At 40.9% G+C, this 26052-nt stretch overlaps 1 protein-coding gene across 2 annotated transcripts; it reads right to left on the bottom strand.

Moving 5' to 3' along the window:
• Window positions 1-40: 40 nt before the first annotated feature.
• On the bottom strand, window positions 41-25386 carry elk4 (ETS transcription factor ELK4). Of its 2 annotated transcripts, XR_015129038.1 has the most exons (7): window positions 25178-25386; window positions 12335-12549; window positions 7403-8176; window positions 5205-5447; window positions 3576-3695; window positions 3215-3495; window positions 41-1414 (listed from the first exon to the last, which is right to left on the bottom strand). XR_015129038.1 is itself a non-coding variant. In XM_086291246.1 (6 exons), the coding sequence occupies exons 2-6, from the start codon at window positions 12539-12541 to the stop codon at window positions 3397-3399; spliced, it is 1443 nt and encodes a 480-aa protein (XP_086147372.1). In that variant the 5' UTR covers window positions 12542-12549; window positions 25178-25386; the 3' UTR covers window positions 41-3396. The 2 variants fall into 2 exon arrangements, 1 of the variants encoding a protein (XP_086147372.1); XM_086291246.1 differs by having other exon boundaries at window positions 41-3495.
• Between the last annotated feature and the right edge of the window lie 666 nt (window positions 25387-26052).

Genomic DNA, 26052 nt, shown 5'->3' with positions numbered 1-26052 from the left:
TATGCGCGTGTTTGTTTCCTGGCGGACATTAAAGAAGCAGTCAGTTAGAGATCTTTTATTATTGGTCTCACCTAACTCTTTTGATATAAACACTTCCTCGCACATCAATACGCCACTTAAGACAAGCAGCTTGTAAACATTTGAAAAAAGCATCAAACAGTTGGAGAACTGGACAATACAAAGCAAGAAGGGGCTCAATTTGTCCAAAACAAGATTTTACATTTGAAGGAAAAGTCAAGGGGGGAAAAAATAAAATAAAATCAGAATACAAAAACAAATATGTCGATGAATAAAAGGCCAAGAGGAAATTTTAAATGGAGTTGAGGTTGAGGTCACATTCCAGCTATTTCATAGTTTTTTTTCATTAAAGTTACTGCAAAAATATGCAATATAGCTTACCAATTCTATTGGGTATAAAGTCATACAAATAAATATTAAGTGGCAGTGCCTGATTACAAATTATTGTAAATTTATTTGATACACGGTAAAAGATTAAACTCTTGTTTGCCATATAAAATACCAAGTGCATAATTGTTTCCTCCCTTTGGGAAAATAGACATTTCTCAGTAAGCAAACAACATTTCAAAGAGCAACTCTGAGGCATAGAAAAGTGACAGAATCCAATACTACAGGAACCCCGAAGATTTAAGTGCAAACGTTTCATCACAACATCTGCATTTACAATATCAGCACTATTATCAAAACACATAACATAGAAAATGCAGATTTAGATTTATCCCATAAGGCTTTGATTCCCTACAAAACAAAACAAAAATGGCCAACATCGCCACGGGGCCGTCGTTGCCACCTCCTCCTAAATCCACAAGAGGAAACACATGCACAGAGAGAACATTAAATCAGAAAACCCAACATAGGAGACATCTAACTACTTGGCCATTACAAAAATAGAAATTAATCTTAAAATTCTATTTGTGTTACAGGAAAATAAAGAAGATTACACACAAACAAAAGCTTAAACAGGTCTTCTATATATATTCATATACTTTCTGAGTAGAACATTGAGAAGCAGGCTGGAAACAGACATGGCTGCCAACTTTAATACACTGCCTGATTACATTTTACATGCTGTGCATGTTGCTGTCCGTATGTACAGTAAAGCATCCAGAAGGTCACTGCGGCACATTTGAGCTGCAGTGTGCTTGTGCACAAAACATCCCTGGTGAAGTTTTACTCCAAACTTCCGGGGTTTGGTCTAAGATATGGCATAAAAGCGAAGAGGAGAGCTGTGGTATACTGTTCCATCGCTTTACCTCCATCCAGTATCGGGAGAGACGTGGGCGCGGCTGTGGTAAGGCACCATATATCACTCTGATGGACAGTGGGGTCAGTTAGTTGAGCAGAAATGAGCAGTAAGTTCCCCCACTCCCCAACATCCATCCCTGGGGTGCAAAGTCTGGTAAACACACAAAATTCAGTGTGTTTTATCCAAGTATTGTGTAAACATGTCATGTACAATTTGCATGTTTAGCATAGAAAGGTGGGATTTACCACCTTTGGGATTTCAGTCTGTCACTCAGACGTATGGCTTTAAAATCAGTGGCAAAGAAGGTGCAAACCTCTCATGGCTGATCAGCGAATAGAGGGTCCTAAGGGGGAAGGAGCTTTTCTGCAGATGAGCCACAACATGATGGCTGCTCTCATGAAGAGAGAATAATCTGGGGTGTGTTTAAAGGTACTGTGAGCGAACTGCGAACTAGTAAATCTCGGAGAAACAAGCAGATAGCTCTTACAATGGCCAGCGACAACACATATGGAACACCAAGGCTGGCGTGTGGGGTAGTAACCAACAAACCACCTTCAACTGTCTGATATAATCCCCAACACAGCAGGTGTGCACTGTGGCACATGAAGGTTCATTAGCATATGATGAGAGGTGACCATAAATGCTTTGGCTCGTCACTGCATGTTCAGATGACTAACAGCCAGTGCTGGGAACCAACAACAGCACTGACACGCCAAGCAACACGTCAGATATCAGTGAGGCTGTAAAAGATGCTGGGAATGTTTCCTGGGAGAAGAATCCTTCTGGTTTCAGCTCCCACCAAAGATCAACTAATACATCAGCTCAAAGATATTACGTCTTTAAAAACACCAGCTCAGCTGACAGAATAACCCAGTATATATGATGTCTGCCATTTTTACTGCATGTTAAACAAATTGTACAGAGAAGATGGACACAGTCTCCACGACATTGCCAATTGGTTTTGGTTTAAACATTTTGAAGCCTCAGTGTTAGGAAACAAGAGGCTGTAAACATACATTTTAATGCTGTACTGGAGACTTCTCCACATCACCTGTCTTTTGCATAACTACATCAGATAATGATAAACTGGTGTTGGCACAGGTGAGCTTTCATCCATACTGAACTAATGTTATGCATATTAATCACTGAGCTTTAGCGGCTTCTGCTGGAGTGGCAGTAGAGTGGCTGCTATGCTATTTTCTCTCGGCTTTTCTCTTACATGGTTTGTTTGAGACACTTATGGTAAGAGCCGTTAACATGATGCCTGAATTACAAATGAAGGATTTGTCGTTGCTTGGAGAAAGAGTTATGGCTTCGCTTTCTTTCATTCCCACGTGAAAGCTTTACCAACCGGAGGCAGACCAGCTCATGCTGGATTTCAGCCCTATTCTACTAGAGACGCACAATTCACTAGAGCTGATACACCGAGGCAAGGTTCATGGTTCAGCTTGGATTATGGCCACATGTTACGATAAGACAGAGCAGCTGAGGCTAGGCTTAACATTTAAATTTGTGTTGAGACCTGGCTGAAAGATAGAGGAGCTGCAGGTAAACATGCAGGTTGAAATAAATCCTTTAAACTAGAGGAAAAGTTAAGGACTGAGCACAAAACCAAACAGAATCACTGTGAGCAGGCCCGGTGTCGTGTTTGGCAAGAACACTTTAGCACGAGAAAAGAAGGTCTGAGTCTATAAAAGGAAAGATTCAGCTGCTCCGTGTGTCCAGGTATGAAGACTGCAGCTGCTGAGGGTTCAGTCCACGTGCACATCTGCTTCCATAAAAAAGGGGTTTCAAAAAACAACTTTCTTTCAACTTTTGTGACACAAGGAGCCCCAAAAAAGCCAGACTCTGTTTAAGTGTGTTGATATTATTAAGATAATAGTGAAGGTGAAAATAAACGAGCACAGCAAAGCAGTCACACAGCAGGCCTGCCGACACTTCTCCACACACCTGAGCGTAGTGTGAATCCTGTGGCAGAGAACTTCAAAGCACCAGAGTGATGTGAAATAAACACTCAGCTCATCGTCCTGGATGTGGGTGGAGAAGGTGGAGTAGGAGCGGGAGAAGAGTAGGTGTCTGGCTTTCTGGGTCCAAATGTGTTGGTACTGAGGGGAGAAGGAGACGGGCTACTCCTATGTTTTCTGAGGGTCCGGTGAAATGGGGCCAGGTGTGTTGGTCCCGTCCATGCTGTGCACTGGGATCTGGAACTGGGGGGTGACGACTGACGGAAACTGAAAGAGATTATCAAGGGGTGAGTTAGATGCACCGATAGATACAGAAAGACTGACTGAGAGCAGAGAGCGGCACTGACTTGGAACAGGTGGCCTCCCTGGCGTCGCGTGGCTGGGCTGAGTGGAGCGACCGGACTGAGCGTGCTCCAGAAGTGGATGTTGGAGAGAAGCGGGCTTGGAGTCAGCAGAAGCGTTGGAGTCTAAGGAGGACAAAACAAGGCCCACACTTAAACTAGACTGAGATTAATGTGCATAAATGATAAAGATGTTTTTATAGCAGATTTTTTAAAATAAATAAATACACATTGGGTGTCAGTTTGGCTCAGTGAGAGAGCAGCGGCCTGCTGCATGTCTTCCCTCTCCATCTTCACTGTTTCACTATCCAAATATGCAAAAACACAGAGTCATGACTTTCTAGTCATTGTGCTGCACAGAGGTGTCACGTTGCATTTTTGGAGTTTATTTCTAGTCTAACTGTTAGGATCACGATGCTTTTGTTCGACTCCAGTGTTGCCCATTAGCAGCAGCAGCATGTATTTCTCGGAGGAACCCTGAGAATGCAATTACAACGCACTAATAGACCTTATCAAGGTCCGGGAAGTAGGATGCTTAGGATGCTGCAGGATACCCAAGGGGATCATAGAGAATCTGCACATCCACAGCTACTTGAATGAATAAATATGCATGTGATATATGATCTGATATGGCACGGAGAGAGAATCACAAACCAAAGGAACAACTACCACCGAGTTAGTGCCAAAGCACTTTCACTTGGTTTTCTTTTTTGTTTATTGTCTGGCAGTTTTTGCAATCAGAATTGTGATCTGAATCCTTTGTGGTGCCAAACACACTTTGCTTTTGCAAGAACAGCTCTAGAGAATCTCTACAGGCTCGTCTTGCTCACATGACTCTTTTAACATTACTCATTTCTATTTGTGTTATTTCAGTTATTACACTATATGTGGCATATAATGACGATGTCTAAGGCAGGACACACACTGACACATTCAAAGACAATACACAGAATAATAAATACCAAGTGACCAAATTGAGACAAACAAGTCCCAGGCTGTGTGACGTAGGAGACTTTTTCCCCAGTGGCAAAACTTCTTTACCCAACAACACAGACATTATGTTAGACATCAGAAAAAAGAACAATAGTTTCCTGAAAACATAAAGAGACATTCAAACAGAAGCAAACTGCTTTTACATGACACCTTGGAAATTACTCTTTCATTGTTATTAAAAGTGATCGAGACCTCTCACACATTGCTTTAGTTGAAAAGATCCCCATTCAGTCTAAAAATATCTGGATAGGATTTTGATCTAGTTTTATAGAAAGACAGGAAATAACAGGATGGATCACCATGCATTAAAAATAAACTACAGCTAAAACCTCTGATGCCACCAGTGCAGCTCTGACTCCATCACAGGCTGCGAACAGAGAAAACATGAACTCAGTCTGAGCTGGATCTCATGATCAGACCTGGCTGGCCTGCTGGGGGACAAATAGTGAATCAACAACACAATTACATCTAACAGACTGTGACATTTTATACAGCAGCGCACGCAGGCATGTGATCTGTAAATAGCATGACCAGGAAGACTCAAACACACAACAAAGCAAGGGAGCATCAGTTAATCCTGAAGCACTGCTGCCCCCTGCTGGACATGATCACTACCTGTTTGAGCCGTTTCTGTGAACTCACCTGAAGCATTGCTGGTGTGAGCGAGGCAGTAGGCAGTGAGGGGCTGCAGAGATTCATGGGGGAGAAGTCAGAGGCAGTGACGAGCAGAGCTGGTGGGCTGAGGTGCAGGATTTTGGGGGGCTTGCGTGCCTTTCCTGAGCTCTGGGTGCTGACTGTGGTGCTGCTGCTCACTGAGGAGGAACTGGTTTCAGTGTCCAACATGCTGGTCTCATCTCCAGACAGGACAACGCTGCTCTCCATCTGCTGCTCAAAGACAGGTTCTCTGTTTTTTCTCTGACATATTCAAACTACAACACAACCCCGCCAAAGAGAACTAGAACAGGAGTCCATAGTGACTTTAGTGGGCATGCTCATTCCATTTAACTTTATTTATAAAATATCTAGTTTAAATTGGTGTTTATTGTTTTCAATTAGTTCTACTTTTCATTATATGGAGGGGTATTTGTCAGGTGTACCACGTCAAAAAGATATATTCTAACAGACAAGTCAAAGTTTTAGCTGAGTTCTACTTAACTATAATAACCTTGGTAAAGGTGCATCGAGTGTAGCGCTGAGAGGAGATTAAAGTCAAACGTTGACAGGACTGTAAAATTTATGGAGTAATCCAGTCAGTTGTTTTATCACCAGTATTTAAGGCATCACAAAAAAGCAGCTGCAGAATTCTAAAATACACTTTGACGTTCTTTTTATTACTATCAATATAAAAACACACATAATAAACTAAATCAAATATCCTGTATTATTAAAAAAGTTCTACCATTTTTAAAGAAAATGAACTGCTTGAAAACTCAAAATATGTATGATATCCAGTACTGTGTAAAACTCCAGACTTTGTGTGGTTTTCTGTAATCTTGAACAAGAGTTCTCCAGACTTTCTGAAGGCCTGTCAAAGATTTTTCTGCAGACATTGGCTGCCTTTTCCCCAAGTCCTTTTTTTGGTTTTGTTTCTTTAGTCGCTTAACACTGACCTATGAATCATTCAAGCAAAAAAGAAAGGCACATAAATAAACAGTGTTGTATATACATGTAACAGAAAACTTGGCAATCCTATTTCTTTTTGCACTTTTTGCAAGGTGACTCAGAAAGAGCTATTAGCTGCAAACTTGGCATATCAAAAAGAAGGGGCAAAAAAATTACTTATAGCAGATGAACAGTATCTAAAGGTCATGTTCTGGGAAGGAAAGGCTGGCAAAACTGCCAACAGTGAGCATCCAAAGTCTGTTAAACACAGCAGAGGTCGTGTCCCTCTGTAGCATGTACATGGTTTGGTTATGAAAAGTCTGCCATGGACCAGAAAACTGTACTATGCAAATTATACAGGAAACCGGTTCCCACCTCAGACTGAAACCCGGCAAACCTCTACCACCTATGCAAGAATCACGTGAAAGAGTATGGAGACAGTTTATGGATGAGAAGTAAAAAAGAGCCGTCAGGTGCTCAAAATAAACCTTAGACTCAAACGTTAGAACAGGCTTTTCCCCGCAGCACGCCGTGTAATAAATACAAAGAAAACGGCGGCCGTTACAACTATAATAATAATAATGGATTGGATTTATATAGCGCTTTTCAAGGCACCCAAAACTATGTCTAAAAATGTATCGTTTCATGCATCAGTTAAAACACTCGACTCCAGCTACATGACGCGCAGCTGAGAACACTTCACGCAGGTCGAGCTGCCCGAGATTCACAGAATTTACAGAAAATGTTACATTTCTGTGATTTATAGCGTTGTCGGGACGATATATCGGGATATGAGATTTTGGTCATATCGCACAGCCCTACTATCAGTCAGTGACCCACCCAGAGCCAGCACTGAAGCAGCGTGGGAACATTTTAACAGAAACAGAACAAAATGTAGTCAACATCCAAACAATGGCTTTCAATGTCCTTCAAGAAGTCTGGAGAACTTTTCCTAAAGACTACTTAAAGTACCGCTGACGAATAAAGGTGGTCATACCAAATATGGAGTTTCAAGCTCTTTAAAATTGTACAATCTCATGTGTACTGTATTTCCACGTCTGTTTGCACATGTTTCAATAAATCGTTGCACCTCCAAGAAAAATTTTAATAATTTCAGTTTTAATTATAACTAAAATTGAGGCATGATTCAAGGCTCTTGCACAGTACTGTACTATGATGATGTGTGATTGTTCCACTGAGCAGAGTGACTGTCTCTCTGCGTTTGAATGTATACTTGCCTTCTCCTGTGCCTGAGAATTTGTGGGCTCCGGTGCCTGAGCGTCTGTGGGTTGAGAAGATCCAGACTCAATGTCGCTGTCAATCACCAGCTCCTGGGAAGAGTCTGGCACTAGATTGGGCGAGGGGCTGGTTGAGGTCAGATCTGGGAGGCTGAACGTTGGTTCTGATGGGCGGATGTTATCGAATGAGTAAATGGTCTGTGGTGGCAGGGAGGAGTGTGTGCTGATGTCTTCAGCCCTGCGGGGAGGAGTTTGAAGAGAATCCAAGGGGCTGGGCATGAGGCCGGGCTCTATAGCAACCTGAGGAGGCAGTGCTGGTGCTGGTTTTTGAGGGGTGTTTCCGAACTTGATGACCGAGGGCAAAGCAGTGGGTTGCTGCGTTTGAGGCAGCGTCTCCTGGCCCTGTGAAGCGGCAGTGACAGCCCTCTTCTCAGCCATCTTCTCTGCTGGATTCTCTATTTTGATGGACTTGAAGAGCTGCCGCCCATTTTGCAGCGAGTTGAGCGTGAAGGACGTGTACATGCCAGAGTGAATGTAGTCATTGCGGTTCGACTGCTTGGTGCTGGAGGCCAGAGATGCTGCGCTAACTCCCACCCTGGCTCTGTCGCCAGACTCTGCCTCCTGCACAATGTCGTCTGCCCTCTTCAATAGTGGAGTGGTACCCCCTGCGCCCGCATCCACGCCCTCTGCTCGAGCGACGTCTCCTTTGAGGATGTCAGGATAGGACACGAAGCGATAGACAAACTTCTGACCGTTCACCTTCTTTATGATGTTCTACAAAACAGAAACACAGCGTGATAATTATGCACGCACACAGCTAGTGCAGTGTGAGACTGTGGTAGTATGTTTCTAAGAAAAAATATAGAGTCAAACCACAGAAAGGCTTTGTGCGTGGGACAGATCCGTCTTTCCTGTCTGTACGAATCTACTAAACCACGAATGCTGCAGCCAAACATACCAGACCAGCCCTGCCCTGCACGCCCACAGGGTCAGCCTGAGACTCAGCCAAACCGCGAGCAGAGTGGGAGACAGACAGCTCTCTCCTTCTCTTCAACATGTCACAGAGCAGTAGGTTTGAAAGGCCCCTCCCCACACTCAAAAATGCATTTGACTCTTATTGTAGACAACCAAGTGTGGTACTTAAAGAGGAAGTGGGAATGATTCGGTGACATTACTACTGCTTTGAAGCCAATCATGGTGCCACATGTGTCACAGATTACTACTGAAAACTGTTTTTCTATACGTCTGTATATACTCTGGAATGGTTGCTCTTTGATGCAGCTGCCTGGAAGAAACGACCTCAGAGTCTCCAGCTGCTGCTTCAAAACACACAACAGCTGCACACCTGATTTCACACACATCAGAATGTGATCAAACTTACAGTACACGTTTTGGAATGTGAGTCTTTATGTAGTTAACATTCTGCCTCCCGGACAACATGCCGGGGAGCATTTTTAAATATTCAAATTTAAAATTCCCTTCTGCTTCATCTGACCTCAGGGGCTTTTTGAAATTCGAGAAATAGGACAAGAATAGAACAAGTGATTCATCATAGATTAACTGTGCTAATGTCATATACTCCAGCATTATCTTATTTTGAAAACAATCATCAGTATCTAGAAAACAAGGCCAGGAGACTGTGCTGCACATTTAGTGGGAAAACTATTGCTGATCTCTACTAGAGAAATCAGAGATGATCTGAACCTGTATGGCCCTCAGCCCAAGGTGCCATCTCTGAAGCTGAATGACGCTACCATGAGTAAACTGCAGGTCCTCTAAAGGTCACTTGAACCTGGCTGCAAAAGCAAAGTGATCACCACAGACTCCCAGTTTAAAAGCCTTAACTTGACATCGTGAAAAAGCATATTTACATCCCAGTTTAAAAATGGTTTTCCAACTAATGGCTATTTTACTCCTTCACAACAAATGCATGGTAGCTGAGGGGTTTTTGTTTTTACTTCTCCTGTTTGGATTTTACTGAGGTTTACAGTAAGGAGCATGTCAGCTTGGATTGACAGATGCGGTTATGGTTAGGCCTTAGCTCTGCTAATTGGAGTCAAAGAACTCGATCGCTTGACCACATTTGAGGGTTTGAGTATGTTAATGGCCTAATTTGATAAATAACGTCCCGCTGGGAGACAAAACCCATTCAATAAGTCTGTGCTTCAATTTCAGTGAAATTCAGTCATTTTATTAGTCTGTTACTTACCGCTGTAGTTCTCTGCATTGTACAGTTTATAAATATGGTCAGCTTTGGCTCCAAAGTGCACGTTTCAAAATGAGGAGTCCAAAAACCATAGAGGGTATATAAATCTTTTCAGACTAAGGAAAAAAAATTGAGAAATTGTCACAACTGTGTGCTTTTGGCTCTTTACCCTCTGCCTCCGTTAGCTTTGAAAGCTAAGTCTGTTTCACTAGTCACTCTTTGTGTTACTTAAGTGGTGTTACCAGTAGAGCTGGGCGATATAAGATTTTTTCATATCACGATATGTTTTTTTCATTTCAGGCGATAACGATATCTATCACGATATAAGCCAAATAACTATATTTGTAAGATTTAAATGTGCCGTTGCTCACAAGTAAAATGTGAAATAATCAGCAGCTTGTTTTTATTTAAATATTTATTTCCCATAATAAGTTCAACAGGGTAGATGTACTTAAGGAACATGAGACTTTTTCAGATAAATAAAGGCAAATATTGCAAACTACACAAAAGGCAGCCGCTAAAGTGTTTAAGTTTCAAAATAGAACAAATGAAACAGACTAAATTGTCAATTCCACTTAGAAATAAAGTATTAATTCTAAAAATAAATCTTAGTTTGTTTTACAAAAGAACAGACAAAACTGACTAACTTTTGTCAATATCAAATAAACTGAGAACTAAAAGGAAATTCTCAATCTCTCCTTGTTGTATAGCTTAGCTTTTCAAACAGTTTTAACAGTTACTTTAGTCTGACAAAAGCCGAATGACGAATTAGCGCTTCCAGTCAGAGACTGAGGCTACGTCCACACGTACACGGGTATTTTTGAAAACGGAGATTTTCCGTTTTCGTTTTAAAAATAATCCCGTCCACACATAAAGGGAGAAATGAAGGAAAACGCTGCTATGAACATGCCAAAGCAGCAGGTGGCGCTAGATTCCTAACCGTGCAGAAATGTTGGCCAATCAGAAGTCTAGAAGCCTCGGTGGGAAAAAGTAAACAAAGCTGGGGCATAGAAGCAGAACCGAGTCCTATGTGTGGAGGGACAGTAACTGTGTGTATATGTAAGCATTTAAACACTGCAGAGAGTAGAATTAACAGTATTGTAGAAATTCATTTCACCGAAACAATATGTCAAAAAATGCGCACACCTTTGACGCTGCATTTTCTCCGTTTTTCTAGTCCACACGTAAATGCAAAAACTGAGTTTTCAAAAATCTTCGTTTTCAGTGACCAAAAACGCCGTTTACGTGTGGACAAAAGGTGCAAACGCATAGAAAAATCAGCGTTTTCAAAAATACCCGGGTACGTGTGGACGTAGCGCATGCACCAGTTCATTGTATTTCCAGACTTGCTTTCGGCACAATTTACAGTGCACGCTACTCTGTTTTTTGTCAGACTTGAAATAGCCGAAATACCTTCACACTACGGAACTTCTATGGCTCTTCCGTTCGACAATCTCTCCGGCGTTGGAACCATCATCTGTTTTCTCTTCGGTCACGCTCGGTTGATTTTTCTAGTCGGCACACTCATTTCCTCCATTACCCGGGCGGTACGGTGGCTGGCTGCTTCCCAAACAAATACACATGTGCGACTTGGCACTTGTGCTGTACGTAACAAGTCACGTGACGTGACGCTGCGGCTGTGATTGGTTCAGCTCTGCGCTACGTAATTTGGATTGGCTGTTCTTTTTTTTTTTTTTTTTTTTTTTTTTTTTTTTTTTTTAAGAGGACAAGAGCGGCGAAGTCTATCGCGATAGTTTAATTTTTCTATCGAGAAAAAGTTATATCGCGATACATACCGTTATCGTTCTATCGCCCAGCTCTAGTTACCAGTAACAGACCAGTCTCAGATTCAGATTATTACAGTTGCAATCACTGCAACTTTCTTGGCTGATTCTGATTTGTTGTAACTGCATCCCGCCGATACAGATCTTCTTTTTATACCCGATTTTCTTTCTAAAACCTATAATAAAATAAAAAACAACTTTTCTTCAATAAAAAGTTTTATTTTCACAATAACAGAAATGATTCAACTTTACAGTTTTCACAAGTTCTCACTTAAACAACTGAAAATAAACTGCTCTCCTGCTGTAAGAGGTACAAACTCTGAAAACAAGTGACCTGACATATTTTAGCTTACAACACAGAAGCAGGTGCAACAGTTTCGTACAGCAAAACAAATGGCAGTAACTCGTATCACGTTGCAGTATGTTTATAAACTCCTTCGATAAAGAGACTTTTACGCTACTCTCTTTTTCACCTGTCTCTATAATTCTCCTCATAACCACTTTGATCCTTTGCCTGTACTTAGCCTGCTAGCTTGTGACTGGCTATGAGTAGCTTTAGCCCTTTTGCCTCTGCTAGCTTCTTTAAAATAGCCATGTTCAGCTGGGTGAGGGGGATTTTTAAAACACCCAAATAATAATAAAACAAAACAAAACAAAAGAACAACTTTTCAAGGCAGTTAAGGCTCACAGCAGCTGGTAGCCCACCAACCACACAGTACCCACCCTATCAGCCACAGGAAAAAACATATCCTGACATCATCTGGCCTACATGAACACCAGCCTGCAATTGGTTGAATGTTTAAGAATACTGAAGAACAATGAATGGTTTATGTTCAGCCTTAATGAACTGAAAGTGTAATAACTGTTACTTGAAGAACAAAAAAACCCTGAGCTTTCAGCTGCGATGTATCTCACCTGATAGAAGACTATAGACGTGCTTACCTTGTCATAGTAGTATCTGAGTGCCCTGCTCAGTTTGTCATAGTTCATATTGGGCTTGTTCTTGCGGGCTCCCCACAGCCGGGCCACCTCCTCAGCCTGCAGCAGTTTGAACTCCCCTTCGTCATTGGTCCAGCAGATGAGCTGCTCATTGTTGGAATCCAACAGAAGCTGAAGCAGGAACTGCCACAGGGTGACGGAGTTGTCCATGTCTGTCACTGAAAAAAAAAAACAAGGCAGGGACAAATAAAAAAATAAAAAAATGATGCTTTGGGTCAGTATTAAATCAAATACTGAGATCCCACAGACATGTGGCCCCAATTTATATTATATTACATCTTATAACTAAAGATTTACAGCTTTTACAGGACCAGGTGGAATATCTGCTACAAGCACTGTTCACCTGTGTGGTTCTGCCATTGTATTACTGTAGGGTCTACCTTACAATATAAAGCACCTTGAGGCGACTGTAGTTGTGATTTGGCGCTGTATAACTAAAATTGAACTGAATTGCTAGATAATAATGCAGCCACACACTCTGCTGAATAAACGGAAGACTTGTTTCTTTACCAGCTGGACTGAGTCAAAAATCTTCGATGGAAATTTCTAATACGCAGAGAACACAGTCACTTTGGTTCGTCTTCATATCTTGGTGAGCAGGAGCATTCTGAACGACTGCGGTTGTTTACGACCATGACACACTCATACTAAATGGAAAATCACTTGCTGAAGGGGCCCAGGATATGCACAGGTGTGTCATCTGCAGAGGTGTTTATGTATATATTGTATATGAGTTAATAGACCTCTCTGCATTGAATCATATCTGTTATTAACCTCTGTCTCTCTTCCACAGCATGTCTTTTGTCCTGTCTTCCTTCTCTCACCCCAGGACTCTTTAAAAGAACTTTTATGGGTTTGTTTTTTTATAAAGATGATCAAACTTCATGCCTTTCACTGTTTCTCTGTGTGTGATTTAAAAAAAGTGTCTGATATGTTGTTGCACTGCACCGTGTTGTGAATTGAATTGACAGCAGCTAAGCTTCGATCACTGACCAGAGAGGAAGAACTTGGTGCAGACCAGCGTTTGTTATTTTTAATGTACCATGCCTTTAATGTAGTGTTCAACATTGCGGGACTATGAAGCACTTGTGACATCCACAAGCAGCAACCCCCGACTGGGTAGCAGGCAGCTATTTCTACCCTGCTGCTAATGGCCCACGCTTTGCTAGACAGGGCTGTTTCCAAATTTTACAAAAGGCAATTACGACAAGCAAAACAATTTTCCGTATTATAAACTACAATAGAAACGGTCACTAACACAAATACTGGATTTACATTAAACAATTTAATAAAAAAAAAAAAAAAAAAAAAAAATACCTAAAAGGATCTAAAATTTAAAAAAAAAAAGGATCCCACACACAATTCCATTCTTGGTCTTTCCCAGAAACTTGAGACTGTTTTCCATTCTCTGGGGATACAGTCGCCTGAACACCCTCAAAAAGTACAAAGAATAAAAACGGGTGAGTCCTAAGTATAATAAGTATAAGTGATAAGTGACTGCCTCCACTTCACACTAAAATTAGCACCCTTATTCATAACAGATTCAACACACATTTACCCACACAGTAATCAATTTGATTTCATGTGGCTAAAATTGTCTCTTTATCTAACAGACTCATTCTGCCATACACCAAACAGCTGCTCGAGTGCCTGGAAGGCAAAGACAGAATCACACACACAAATCATGTAAATGTATAATAAGTAACAAGTTCTTCCAGGCGCATTTACACTTTGAAACTAAATACCAGTTATTCTGAACCAAAAATAACACACCTCGTTATCACAGGCACAACAGTAGTTACACTATAACAGAACAGTATGTCAAAGGTCACATTTAATTGGCACTGCTTTAAAGTGATGGATCCAAGTCAAAGGTGACTCGTTTTTGTTAGAAGTTAGAAGGCTGTTTTCTTGCCTCCTCTGCTCACATTTCTAGTGGGAGTGATTAAGACACGAGGGGAGGAGCTGAGGATGAGAATCATTGATGTGCAATTCTGGATAACTGTGACAGAACTCGGACAAAGATTGCTATAAGAATATTTACAGCTTGGTTAATTAATGCACATCTTTTCAAATGCTAGAAGATGCAATCACCACTCAAGAGTATGTTGAGAGAGGGCCGACAAAACCAAAATAAATGGTCACTAGGGATGGGTATCGTTTAGGTTTTATCCGATACCGGTGCCAAATCGGTACTTTTGAAACGGTGCCGGTGCTCAAACGGTGCTCAAACCGGTGCTTAAAGAGTGGAGAACACAAAATTGGTCCAAAAACCTCTCATGTTCAGCTGTTTTTTTTGTAAAAAGATAACAATGTTAGCCTTTTCTGCAGCTATAGAGCATATATGGTATCACTCTTGGCTGGAAGCAGTGCTTAAACAATGGAAAAAACACAAACTTTGTCCAAAAACCTCTCATGTTTAGCCGTTTCCCTCTTTTTCTTTGGTCATTTTAGCCTTTTTGGCCAGGGTGAAGGGAGTATCTGCCATCAAACAAGAAGACAGCCGCATGTAGCTATGATGATGTTTGCTAGTTCACCTTACATGCATTAATGTAATAACGTGGTTAGCCTACTCAACGTAAATTAGCTACTCACGCAGAGAAGAACGGCTGCTGCTGCCATCATCATCCTCATCATTTCTGCTACACTGGCAGGGCTAGGGGCCAGGACTCTCCTCTTCGTGTTTTTGGGGGATGTTGCATAACAGGCAACCCACCCGCAGTAGATGTGCTCGGTGTGAGGTCTCGCAGCAAGCTATCAAATACGGCGCATTTCTCGGCTTTTAAAAAAAACGCTATGCGTCGCCAGGTGTTTCATCGGATTTGAGGTGTTACCTCCTTTGACAGTATCACAGTATCAGCTTAAAGCACTTGTTGCAGGCTGCTGAGTTTGCATATTTTGCTGTGAAGTACAGCCAGACTTTTAACCGCTTCGCCTTGGGCATTTTTAATCTGTAGCTCTGCTCTAACAGAACGTACGTACCTGGCCCCGCCTACTATCCTCGGAAACGTAAAATGATTGGCTAGAAGTGTATCACAGCTCAGGAAAAAAAAGCACCGTAATAAAGCACCGAAATGTGCGCTGCTTTTCGGTCTGGTTACTACCGTTTATGTCAGAACCGGTGCCATCATGGCACCGGACACCGGTACCCATCCCTAATGGTCACTGTTGGCTAGTTGAGCTAAGACTTGGAGCAAGTGGATTTTTTCTTAAAATGAAACAGAAGGAATGAGAAAAGATCTGGCACCCTTTCATTTTTGACCATTTTGACCAGTGTCCATTTATGAGGCAACAGTGATAGTTCTCTTCTTGTCTCATTTTCTTCTTACTGTCGTTATTTTTCATTGATTCCCTGTTTTGTTTTTTAATTGTGTATCTTTTTTTAAAGCTAAAAGACAAAGATGTTTGAGCATTTAAACAGCCAGAACAACTCAAGCTGCCAACTCATGCACTAAATTATATGTAGGAAAACATTCCACCTTAACAGTTGCCAGCTGCCTTGGAACAACAGTGAATTTGATCATTATTTTGTTACCAGAACATACATGGACTGTCTGATAAAGACGGTGAGTCAGAGGCCCTGGCACAGTCAAATGACTTTAAGAACTGTCTACTCAGTTACATCTAAGTGTTATATGTAGAACTGCCATCATAGGAACGGTGGTTACATCACTTCACAAATCAGCCACAAATAACTGCACTCCGGTTTTTAAGTAGACAGCAATTTTAAAGAAGGGTAAAGTCTGAGGTGGTCACCATCAGAAGTGTGCATCCCCCAAATAACACAATAACTGTAGCAATGACAGTGGTAGCAGCATTAATACGACTGCCACCCGTAAAAGTGTAACCATGCAGCCTTAACGATTTGACTCTGTCCAATCCTTACCGGCTGTGTGATGAAGCGATCAGTTTCACTATAGCCTCATACCGTGGCGTACAGTACTGTTCAAAAGCCTCAAGCCAGCTCTCATTTCTTTAGATTTGGCCTCCAAAAAGCCAGTAATCTTGAGCAATAGTTCTCCAGGATTTCTGAATGTCTTTCAAATTTTTACTTCACTCACTTGTTTTCAGTCCAGTCCTTCTACCTGACCATTTTCAGAGGAATGGGTTAGGATTTATTATTATGACTTATGAATCATTCAAGTACAAAAGGCACCTAACTCAAAGGATGAACCAGCGTAAGAGAATTTAGCAAAGAACCAATATATAATTCTATCTTCAGACACACAGAATTTGCCATCACTGACAAACACAAAATAGTACTGTTGCACCAATTAGTAAAAGTGTTATTAGCCAAAAACTGATAACTTATATGATCTTTTGGTGTGTAGCGTGTCCTTTTTAAGACATGCTTAAGGAAGAGAAACGGGGAGAAAAGAATGAAGTATGCCAAATGACACAGGAACTGGACTGAAAAGCAGCTGGACCTTTGAAGTGATGGATTCAAATCTTAGGTTTAAATCATCACCAAATACCCAGAGGTCAGGAGACAGGTACAACAGTGTGTGTTTCCAGGCATCTGTACAACATGGTGGAGCCTCTGTCATGGTTTGGAACTGCATTTGGGGATCTTGTCAAAGATGAAGGAATAATGAACACAGAAAAGAGCAATCTGATTTTGTCATACCAAATATTGACTTTCAAGCTCAGTAGAATTGCACAAACTCCATTTTTGCCACATTTACATATTAGATATATGCAGGCCTGCTGAGGCCCATGTGTTTCTGACTGTCTTTGAGTCATGGTGGGAAAAAACACCAAGTGAATATGCTTATTATGCTAATTTAGCAGAAAAGAGTCCTGTTATTTGCAGATAAATCGCGGTTTCAACAACACTGCAAACAACTGAGTAACAATCAAAAGGCTGACTTTTGATAACACTTTGGTTTCCTGTATTGTTTTGTAATTTTCAGATCATGTCCTCGGTGTGATTTTCTTTCATACTTGTGATTGACTTTACTGATATGACAGTGCGCTCTGATTCCAGCCCACAAACACAGGCGGCACACCCACACAGGTGTCCTCACTATAACTAATTAGGACTATGTAGGAGTGTACAGAATGTTGTTGACTGCCATCTCTCTCCACATTGCAACTCACATATTTGTAAGCACCAACTTTTATTTTCTTTTTGTTCCATGCTTTGTGGTCTTGAAATCAAGAGCACAGGCAACTGGTACATCTTACTTCAAACCAGCCAAGACAGCCTAACTATAGTTCTTCCTGCTTGTTACCTCAGCTGGGTGCATCTCTCAAGGGTCACCTAATTATATGGTTTCAAAAAGAAAAATGAGAACTTCCTTTTCTCAGCAGGGAAAAGGCTTCTATGGAATTAGAAAAAAAAATCAGCTGAGTTCATGTTGTGAGTGACACTGCTGCAAGTCCTATAGTGAAGACAGGAGAGGAACAAATGTATACTGAGTGAGCGGATACTACACATAACCCTAAAAGTACACAAGAGTATAGCTGCCCTTTGTCTCCGGTGTTCCTTATCCTGCCAACTCTCTGGACTCGTGCAGTTTTTGGACATAAAAAAAAAAAAAGAGTGGACAATCTCTTTCTATTTGGCTGGGGGCAGGTGACCGTTTCATTATAACAACATCCTACTTTTCATGTAACCTTTTTTCAACCCGTTTAGAATTATGAAAACAATAACCTGGAATCTCTGGTCCTTTCTCACACTTTAATGCTATGACAACAATTTTCGTGCAGTTGCTGTGCTGTGGAAAGCAACAGTCTAAAGCTAAATGCTTTCAATTTTTTCACTGCATATTAAGAGCAAAAGACCGTGCAAGTGTAGAGTAAATGTAGCTAAACAAATCTGAAATGGAGGGCGGAAAATGTATGTGATAAGCAAGCAAGCTGCTCTACAACTTGTATCTAATTGTAGCAAGATTCGTTAACAACAGAGCTGCACAACTAAGACCATCAGGCACATTAAATGTGGCCCTCCTGCTCCAAAACGTAGCCAATCTCCATAGACACCCATGTTAGAATGCACGGTTTTACAGCACATTTGCAGCCTGGGTCAGGCTAATCGCAGCATTTATCAAAGATAGGGCAATAGAATGATGAGCTTCCTTGTAACATGTTCAGTATATTTTGGTTTTCTGGTATTAGTTTACTGTTAAAAGAAAGGTTCAACAGTAATTTGCGATTGTCTGGTGACAAGCAAGGGGAATGGACAACTGTTTCCAATAGAATAAAAAAAATAGAATTATTAAATGCCTGCAGCCTTATCAATTATTTTAATCACCACTGGAATGCGTGCGACAGTTTCTCATTCCAAAACAATGACATCAAATTTAAGGCAGTGGAGCAACAAGCAAAAGCGCCTAATAGGGCTGGGCGATATGACCCAAAATTCATATCTCGATATTTTTTAGCTGGATGGCGATATAAGATATATATCTCGATATATTTTTTTAAAGCCATAAAGTAAGAACAAAAAGAGAGTTCTTAGTCAAAGCTGTGTCCCAGATGTCACACAGGCACTTTTATTAACATAGAGCAGATGTACATAAAATTTACTCAAAAATAAATTATGAGCATTTATTAAATAATCATGCTCCATAAATAAAAGAAAACAATGTTGTTTTTGTGCATAACAAAAAGCTCACAATTGTGCAGTCAAAATGTAAACTAAAAGACGCTGAGCACAATAACAAAGACAGATTTCACAGCTGCTCTGTTCCCAACTTGTACTGCGTGACTGACAGCCTGGAGTTTGAAATCCGCTTCGCAACCACGTCTCTTAACAGGTGCCATTTATGGTCCTTATACACAGTAGGGTAATATTACGTTGAAGCACAGTACGTATCACTCCGCGAGGCTCAGCCGTAATGCTCCGACAATCCATCAAGCGGTGCAGCTCCGTAGCTTACCAAAGTCGTACTAAAACATTTTTGACAGATTGCTGAGCGCCGTGTTCCACATAAAATCGGTTTGCGGCCATCAAGCACAACCAGAATTCATACATAAGGCGCGCTGTCAACTTTTGAGAAAATGAAAGGATTTTAGTCCGTGCAGCACCTCTGGGCTGCATGGCGTTAGCGTGGTTAGCTCGTTAGCGTGGTTAGCTAGCTAACACGTTGACGCCGTCCAGCCCCACGCACGGGGCGATGCGCAGTAACTCGTTAACGGAGATTTGCCGTGTCCATCTTGTCTCTTCCTGCAGGTGAAGCGATGGGGGAGGAAGGGGAGTTGTGTTCAGTGAAGGAGAGGTGAGGCCGAGTAACGTTGCGTAAAGACGAAAGTGGACGAAAGAGAGGCAAACTTGCGGCTCCACAAGTATAATTATAACGTAACATAGACTATATCGATATAAAAGATATTGTCACATCTTATATCTCGTATAAAAATATATCGAAATTTTTTAAAAACTCGATATATCGCCCAGCTCTAGCGCCTAACCCTAACAGGATCTTTTGCTTGTTGGTTTCCAACAGTAAGCTGGTATTAATCATGTAGTACTAATTATGGGTGGGCAATATACTGAATATACTTCATGCATATTTGCAAGTTTTTCCACGTACAATGGTTAAAATGGCTTTATTGTAATCATCACGTATAAATTGGAAATATTAAGCTGTCTGCAGTGTATCAGCTTTGGGGTTTTTTCTACCACATGCTGTGAATGCATCATTAATTCCCCCTCCGAACCAGGACATTTTCTACCTAGCACACTACGCTGAGCATGCGTGCTTATATACTACCAGATAGGGAAAAATATGGAGACTTCGGGAGTTTCAGACATGCGAGGGAATACTCGCTGTCGTTCGGATTTCATACGGAGTATGCCAAACAAAATGCAATCATTTGCAAAGCTTTCCATAAAACTATTGCTGCAAAAGGTAGCAGTACCACGAATTTATTCCACCAGCTGAAAAGTCATCCACTGCAAAATGAAGACTGTTTTAAACTCGGCATGTCAACGTCTCCCTACACGCCAAAGAAAATGTTAAATAAATCAGCTGTGATACTTGTGACTGTTCTTGGTCAGGTGTTTTTATAGTCACTCACTGTATAGATCTGTAATTTGAGGTCATCACATTTTTTATTTTACAATTTTTATATAAGCAAAAAGAACACCTTTTTAATTTCAATTGTTTTATTTTGTCTCCTGAATTCTACGGCACTATGTAGTTAAAAACAACATTAGTATACGGTGTATCATGATATAGCCAAAACATGTTGTGATTAGATTTTCCTCATATCGCCCAGCCCTAGTACTAATGGTATCAGTCTACAGCTCTATGCTGACTGTATGCCAGCGTTAATTTAATTATTTCATTCACAGAACACAATTGCTTTACTTTTCACAATTTACTCACCCTTCTTTGAAAATTAAGTCAATGCTAACCAGCTAGCTATGCACTGGTTGGTTAGGTTGCTATTGTGGTGGTCATCAACGTCTTTCAGTTGTCTTGAGTTCTTGAGTTTTCTCAAGACTGAATGCAATGCATGCGCTCTGTGAATGCAATGAATCAAATGCACAAACAGCACATAAATACAACATCTTTGTCTCCATCCATACTGGCTGTATTTTCCAAAAGGCACTGGATCGACTAGCTAAGCTGCAATGTTTTGGTTTTGACTGGGTTCCATTTTTGTACAGTTCATTGTCCAAATACTGTGCCACACACACACTCTCCTACTGGCTTTAATGGTAGTATATCATAGAATTCCCAGCATTTTGAGTCAAGCCCCATCATTCAGCACCAGCACAGGTCCATATATGTGAGGAACTGAGAACCCTGTGCTTAACTTATTTCCAACAGCAATGCTGCCAAAACAACATTATAAATGTGAGTAAAGTTTCTTCTTAGCTGATACACTGATGGTACATAGCTGACACTTTTTCCGAACTCTATAAAGGCCAGTTTCGAGCCAGGGAAAACCCTGCTACCGAGAACTTGTGATGAGAGACTAGAGAGACTTAATCATTGTTGAATAGGAATAATTTTTAATACTTTGCTTAGAAGGTTTGTGTTTTGTTGACTAATATATCAATGCACACTGATATAAATGGAAGAAGGGCTGTTCTTTAAAAAAAATTTTAAAACAACAAAAAAAACTTATCTATTGACCATTTTCCCTCATTAGGACTAGGGCTGCCACAATTAGTAGACTAGTCACGATTACATCGACTTTCAAGATCGTCGATGACTAATTTAATAGGCGACGAGTTGTTTAAAGCCTTTTAAGATCTTGAAAGACGCAGGAATAAGCAGTAGGATTTAAGAGTGCAATAACTGACTGAAACAGAAGATGGCAGCACGGAATGTACAAGGAGTCCAGCTGCCGTTAAACCCCAAAGAAGAAGAAGCAGTGCCTGGTATTGTAGCTGTATCCACATTTCGGTGGCCGCATTTGTAGGCCAATTACATTACAGCGACACGGCGAAGCCTGTCCAAATTTGAAGACTCCCCCAAACACGGCCGAAAAATGAGTCCTTCATTTCCCCAGATGTGAAGGATGGGTCGGGTGTATCCTTCGTGGCCCAACCTATCCCAGGATTCATAGTGCGGCCCAGCCAATTCCTGTTTCCAACAATGGCGGCAGCTACTTAGTTTTAATTAGAGCTGGGCGATAGAACGAGAACGATAACGATATGTATCGCGATATAACTTTTACTCGATAGAGAAATTAAGCTATCGCGATAGACCTCGCCGCTCTTGTCCTCTTTAAAAAAAAAAAAAAAAGGTCAGCCGATCCAAATTCAGTAGCGCAGAGCCGAACCAATCACAGCCGCAGCGTCACGTCGCGTGACTTGTTACGTACAGCACAAGTGCCAAGCCGCACGTGTGTTTGTTTGGGAAGCAGCCAGCGGGTAATGGAGCCAGCGGGTAATGGAGGAAATGAGTGTGCCGACTAGAAAAATCAACCGAGCGTGACCGAAGAGAAAACAGATGATGGTTCCAATGCCGGAGAGATTGTCGAACGGAAGAGCCAAAGAAGTTCCGTAGTGTGAAGGTATTTCGGCTATTTCAAGTCTGACAAAAAACAGAGTAGCGTGCACTGTAAATGTGCCGAAAGCAAGTCTGGAAATACAATAAACTGGTGCATGCGTCACACTGTGCGCCACGTTATTGTTTCGGTGAAATGAATTTCTACAATACTGTTAATTCTACTCTCTGCAGTGTTTAAATGCTTACATATACACACAGTTACTGTCCCTCCACACATACGACTCGGTTCTGCTTCTATGCCCCAGCTTTGTTTACTTTTTCCCACCGAGGCTTCTAGACTTCTGATTGGCCAACATTTCTGCACGGTTAGGAATCTATCGCCACCTGCTGCTTTGGCATGTTCATAGCAGCGTTTTCCTTCATTTCTGCCTTTATGTGTGGACGGGATTATTTTTTAAAACGAAAACGGAAAATCTCCGTTTTCAAAAATACCCGTGTACGTGTGGACGTCGCCTCAGTCTCTGACTGGAAGCGCTAATTCGTCATTCGGCTTTTGTCAGACTAAAGTAACTGTTAAAACTGTTTGAAAAGCTCAGCTATACAACAAGGAGAGATTGAGAATTTCCTTTTAGTTCTCAGTTTATTTGATATTGACAAAAGTTAGTCAGTTTTGTCTGTTCTTCTGTAAAACAAACTAAGATTTATTTTTAGAATTAATACTTTATTTCTAAGTGGAATTGACAGTTTAGTCTGTTTCATTTGTTCTATTTTGAAACTTAAACGCTTTAGCGGCTGCCTTTTGTGTAGTTTGCAATATTTGCCTTTATTTATCTGAAAAAGTCTCATGTTCCTTAAGTACATCTACCCTGTTGAACTTATTATGGGAAATAAATATTTAAATAAAAACAAGCTGCTGATTATTTCACATTTTACTTGTGAGCAACGGCACATTTAAATCTTACAAATATAGTTATTTGGCTTATATCGTGATAGATATCGTTATCGCCTGAAATAAAAAAAACATATCGTGATATGAAAAAATCTCATATCGCCCAGCTCTAGTTTTAATATTACTCTTATTACTATTTCTGGGTCACAAAATAAACTTTTAGCATATTTTCAGGCGAGAATGTAGCTGTGTAAACTTCAAATATCTGCTTGGTTTATCAAGACATCACATATTTGCAAAAGTGCTCCGACGTTTTTGGAGACGTCTGTTACCCACCAGCTCAATAGCTCGTTTTTCAGTTCAAGGCTCACTAGAGCGGCCAGAACATCGAACTCTCAGCACATAATTTTCAAACCCCCCGCGGACTTTTGCTACTCATATATATAAGTCACTTAGATAACTTAAAAATGTTGTTGTTTGGCTTTTTTCAGTATTTTATTTGTTCCTCGGAAAATCGGTTTGGCTGAGATTAAAGTTATAGTTTTTACACAGCTGAATAAATGTCAAAAAGAACTGATTAAACAGAAGTGTGAGATGGTCGAGAATTTACTCCAGTGTCCTGTTATATTTTAGATAGCAAGGAGCTGAGTTTATTAAACTCCACTGAGACAATCTGCAAATTTCATCAAAAGTTTAATAAACTATCATCTTGTCTTTACTTTTAGTTAGGACATACCTTAAACACATCAAGCTGTAAGCTAATGATAGTTATATAAGAGCAGACACATGCTGGTGCAATAAGCCGTACGTTTTACATGATCTGATTAGTCGACTAATCGCAAAAATAATCGGTGACTAGTCAACAATCAAAATAATCGTTTGTGGCAGCCCTAATTAGGACATTAGTACATAGAATCGAATGTGTGTATGTGAGAAAGATTTTTTTACGCATTTATCAAATGAAAGTAATAAAAGCATTGATAAAAGCCACCCAACATCACCCCCGTCTATATTTTGGAGTGCTGTGTTCAGATGAGATATATATATATATATATATATATGCGCATGATAGCTTTATTTAAAAAGTCTAATGGATCATGCTTGGAGCCCAGTCTCAGTAATCTACAAGTGATGTAGTTTTGGAAAAGGTCGTGGCTGCCTTATTTTGTAAGAAGCTCGTTTTTTCCTCATGCTTACTCTTCAGTTTTAATAACATCTCCTATTGCAGGTTTTATGTACCTGTAAGTCACAGCTCCACTCCTCTTGCGCACAACAACTTATTACTGAGGTGATCGCTGCTGCTGCTGTGTGTTGCTGGCTTTTTCATCTGCGATTCTTGTTATTTTGTCCAAGTAACAGGTTCAATATGACTTATGCTCTCGTCAGTATCTGTCAACATGTGTGCATATAAGCTTCTTATGGGCCAGGGAATAATAAATCTGTCCTGACTCATCGAAACCTGCTGGGATGGAGACACCCAAACCCACACACTCACACTCACACAATCTGTCCCAAACTGTCGTGTTAAACCGGTGATATCAGGGCAAAAATAGGACAGTGTCAAAACTGGTGCCAGGGAAGAAGATTACCACTGAATGTTATGCAACTCCTGACATTAGCTGCAAATGTTATCTATGCAGATAACGTCAGCTAGGTCAAATCAGTCAAATGAGGTGTGTTATTCGTGTGGTGCGAACGCTAGGACCCGAGTTGCTGGTTTTCTCCCCTGTCACAGCAAAGAACCCACACAGTTCAAAATAAAAGACCACTTGTTGATAGGTAACGTTTGCTAGTTTCGTCACCGTCAACACAGGCTGGACGTCTTTTCCTCCTCGAGACTTGCAAGTCTCGAGCTATAGCTTCGAAGCTACGTTTAGCGCGAGCGCAAACATCCGCGTACACCAACAAATCAAAGCAGTCTGTTATTTTGCTAACTCTAAGTTAGCACTTAGCTAACCTGGCGTTAGCTTTGCCTGCTAACATTACCTCGCTCGCGGAGCCCGCTGAATTTCCGAGTCGTCGAGCCGCATCGAAATATTCCCCAAACATTTCCGGAGGGCTTTCTATGCGACCATAGCTCAGGAAACAAGTTTCAAACAGAACGTCAAGCAAATGCCTGAACATCAAACACATTAAACTGTATTTGGCTCCCACTGACGAGATATCCTCTGAACAGGAAATAATGTCGCGTTCAACGTTCCTCGTACACTTCCAGTTCAGTGAATTATCCGCCTTCAACTACTTCAGTGTGCTGGCGGCACTAGATTTTTTTTTTATTGGTAAAACCTGAACATCAAACGCATTCGAGTTACGAAACTAGTGTAAGAATAGTCGCTTTTCTTGCTGGATATGCGTTTAATGTTAGCAGTGTTATTATTAAATCGGCTTAAAAGTTATACCGTGCAATCTTCAGTGTTTGCACCTGCTTTTGGTTGCAAAAAATCCTGCTCTACCAAAAGCACGTTAATGCGTCATTAAACTCACGCTGAGCTCACTTCCTTTGTCGTTATTTGTTTATTGCAGGTGTGTCAAAGTCATTGTAGTTAATTTATATATTCTGTAGCTAAACAACAATAGTACTTTACTTGTGATTTAAACAACTTCAGCAGTGGAAATGACACGTTTCTACTCACAGTTCGCAGTACTACTGGTATCCCCACAGCAGAAATCGCAAGGCAATTACATGAAAAAAGGGATTGTGTCCACTCAGTTTTTACACATACTTGTAGCCTTCACCAGCTCGTATTGACCGTTGGTGTCACGTTATTGTTTTACCTAAAAGTTCCAAATAGCAGTGGGCTTCTTCTGTGTAGTATTGCTCTTACAGATAATAACATAAGTCCAAATCAAATTTGATAAGA

Source organism: Aulonocara sp. 'chitande type north' Nkhata Bay, linkage group LG5 (assembly GCF_057382095.1).
Source record: "Aulonocara sp. 'chitande type north' Nkhata Bay isolate Kocher_YH1m ecotype deep benthic linkage group LG5, A_spYH_male_GT1.1, whole genome shotgun sequence".
Classification (NCBI taxonomy): Eukaryota; Metazoa; Chordata; class Actinopteri; order Cichliformes; family Cichlidae; genus Aulonocara; species Aulonocara sp. 'chitande type north' Nkhata Bay.
This window is presented reverse-complemented; position numbering and strand designations above follow the sequence as displayed.

Bases quoted from the DNA above. Each gene is read 5' to 3' on its own strand.
- elk4 (XM_086291246.1), bottom strand. From the start codon at position 12,541: ATGGACAACTCCGTCACCCTGTGGCAGTTCCTGCTTCAGCTTCTGTTG. The intron at 5,448-7,402 runs GCAAGTATACAT...GTCTTTGAGCAG, and splicing joins ATTCTCAGGCACAGGAGAAG to CAGATGGAGAGCAGCGTTGT. The intron at 3,696-5,204 runs GTGAGTTCACAG...TGTCCTCCTTAG, and splicing joins TCACACCAGCAATGCTTCAG to ACTCCAACGCTTCTGCTGAC.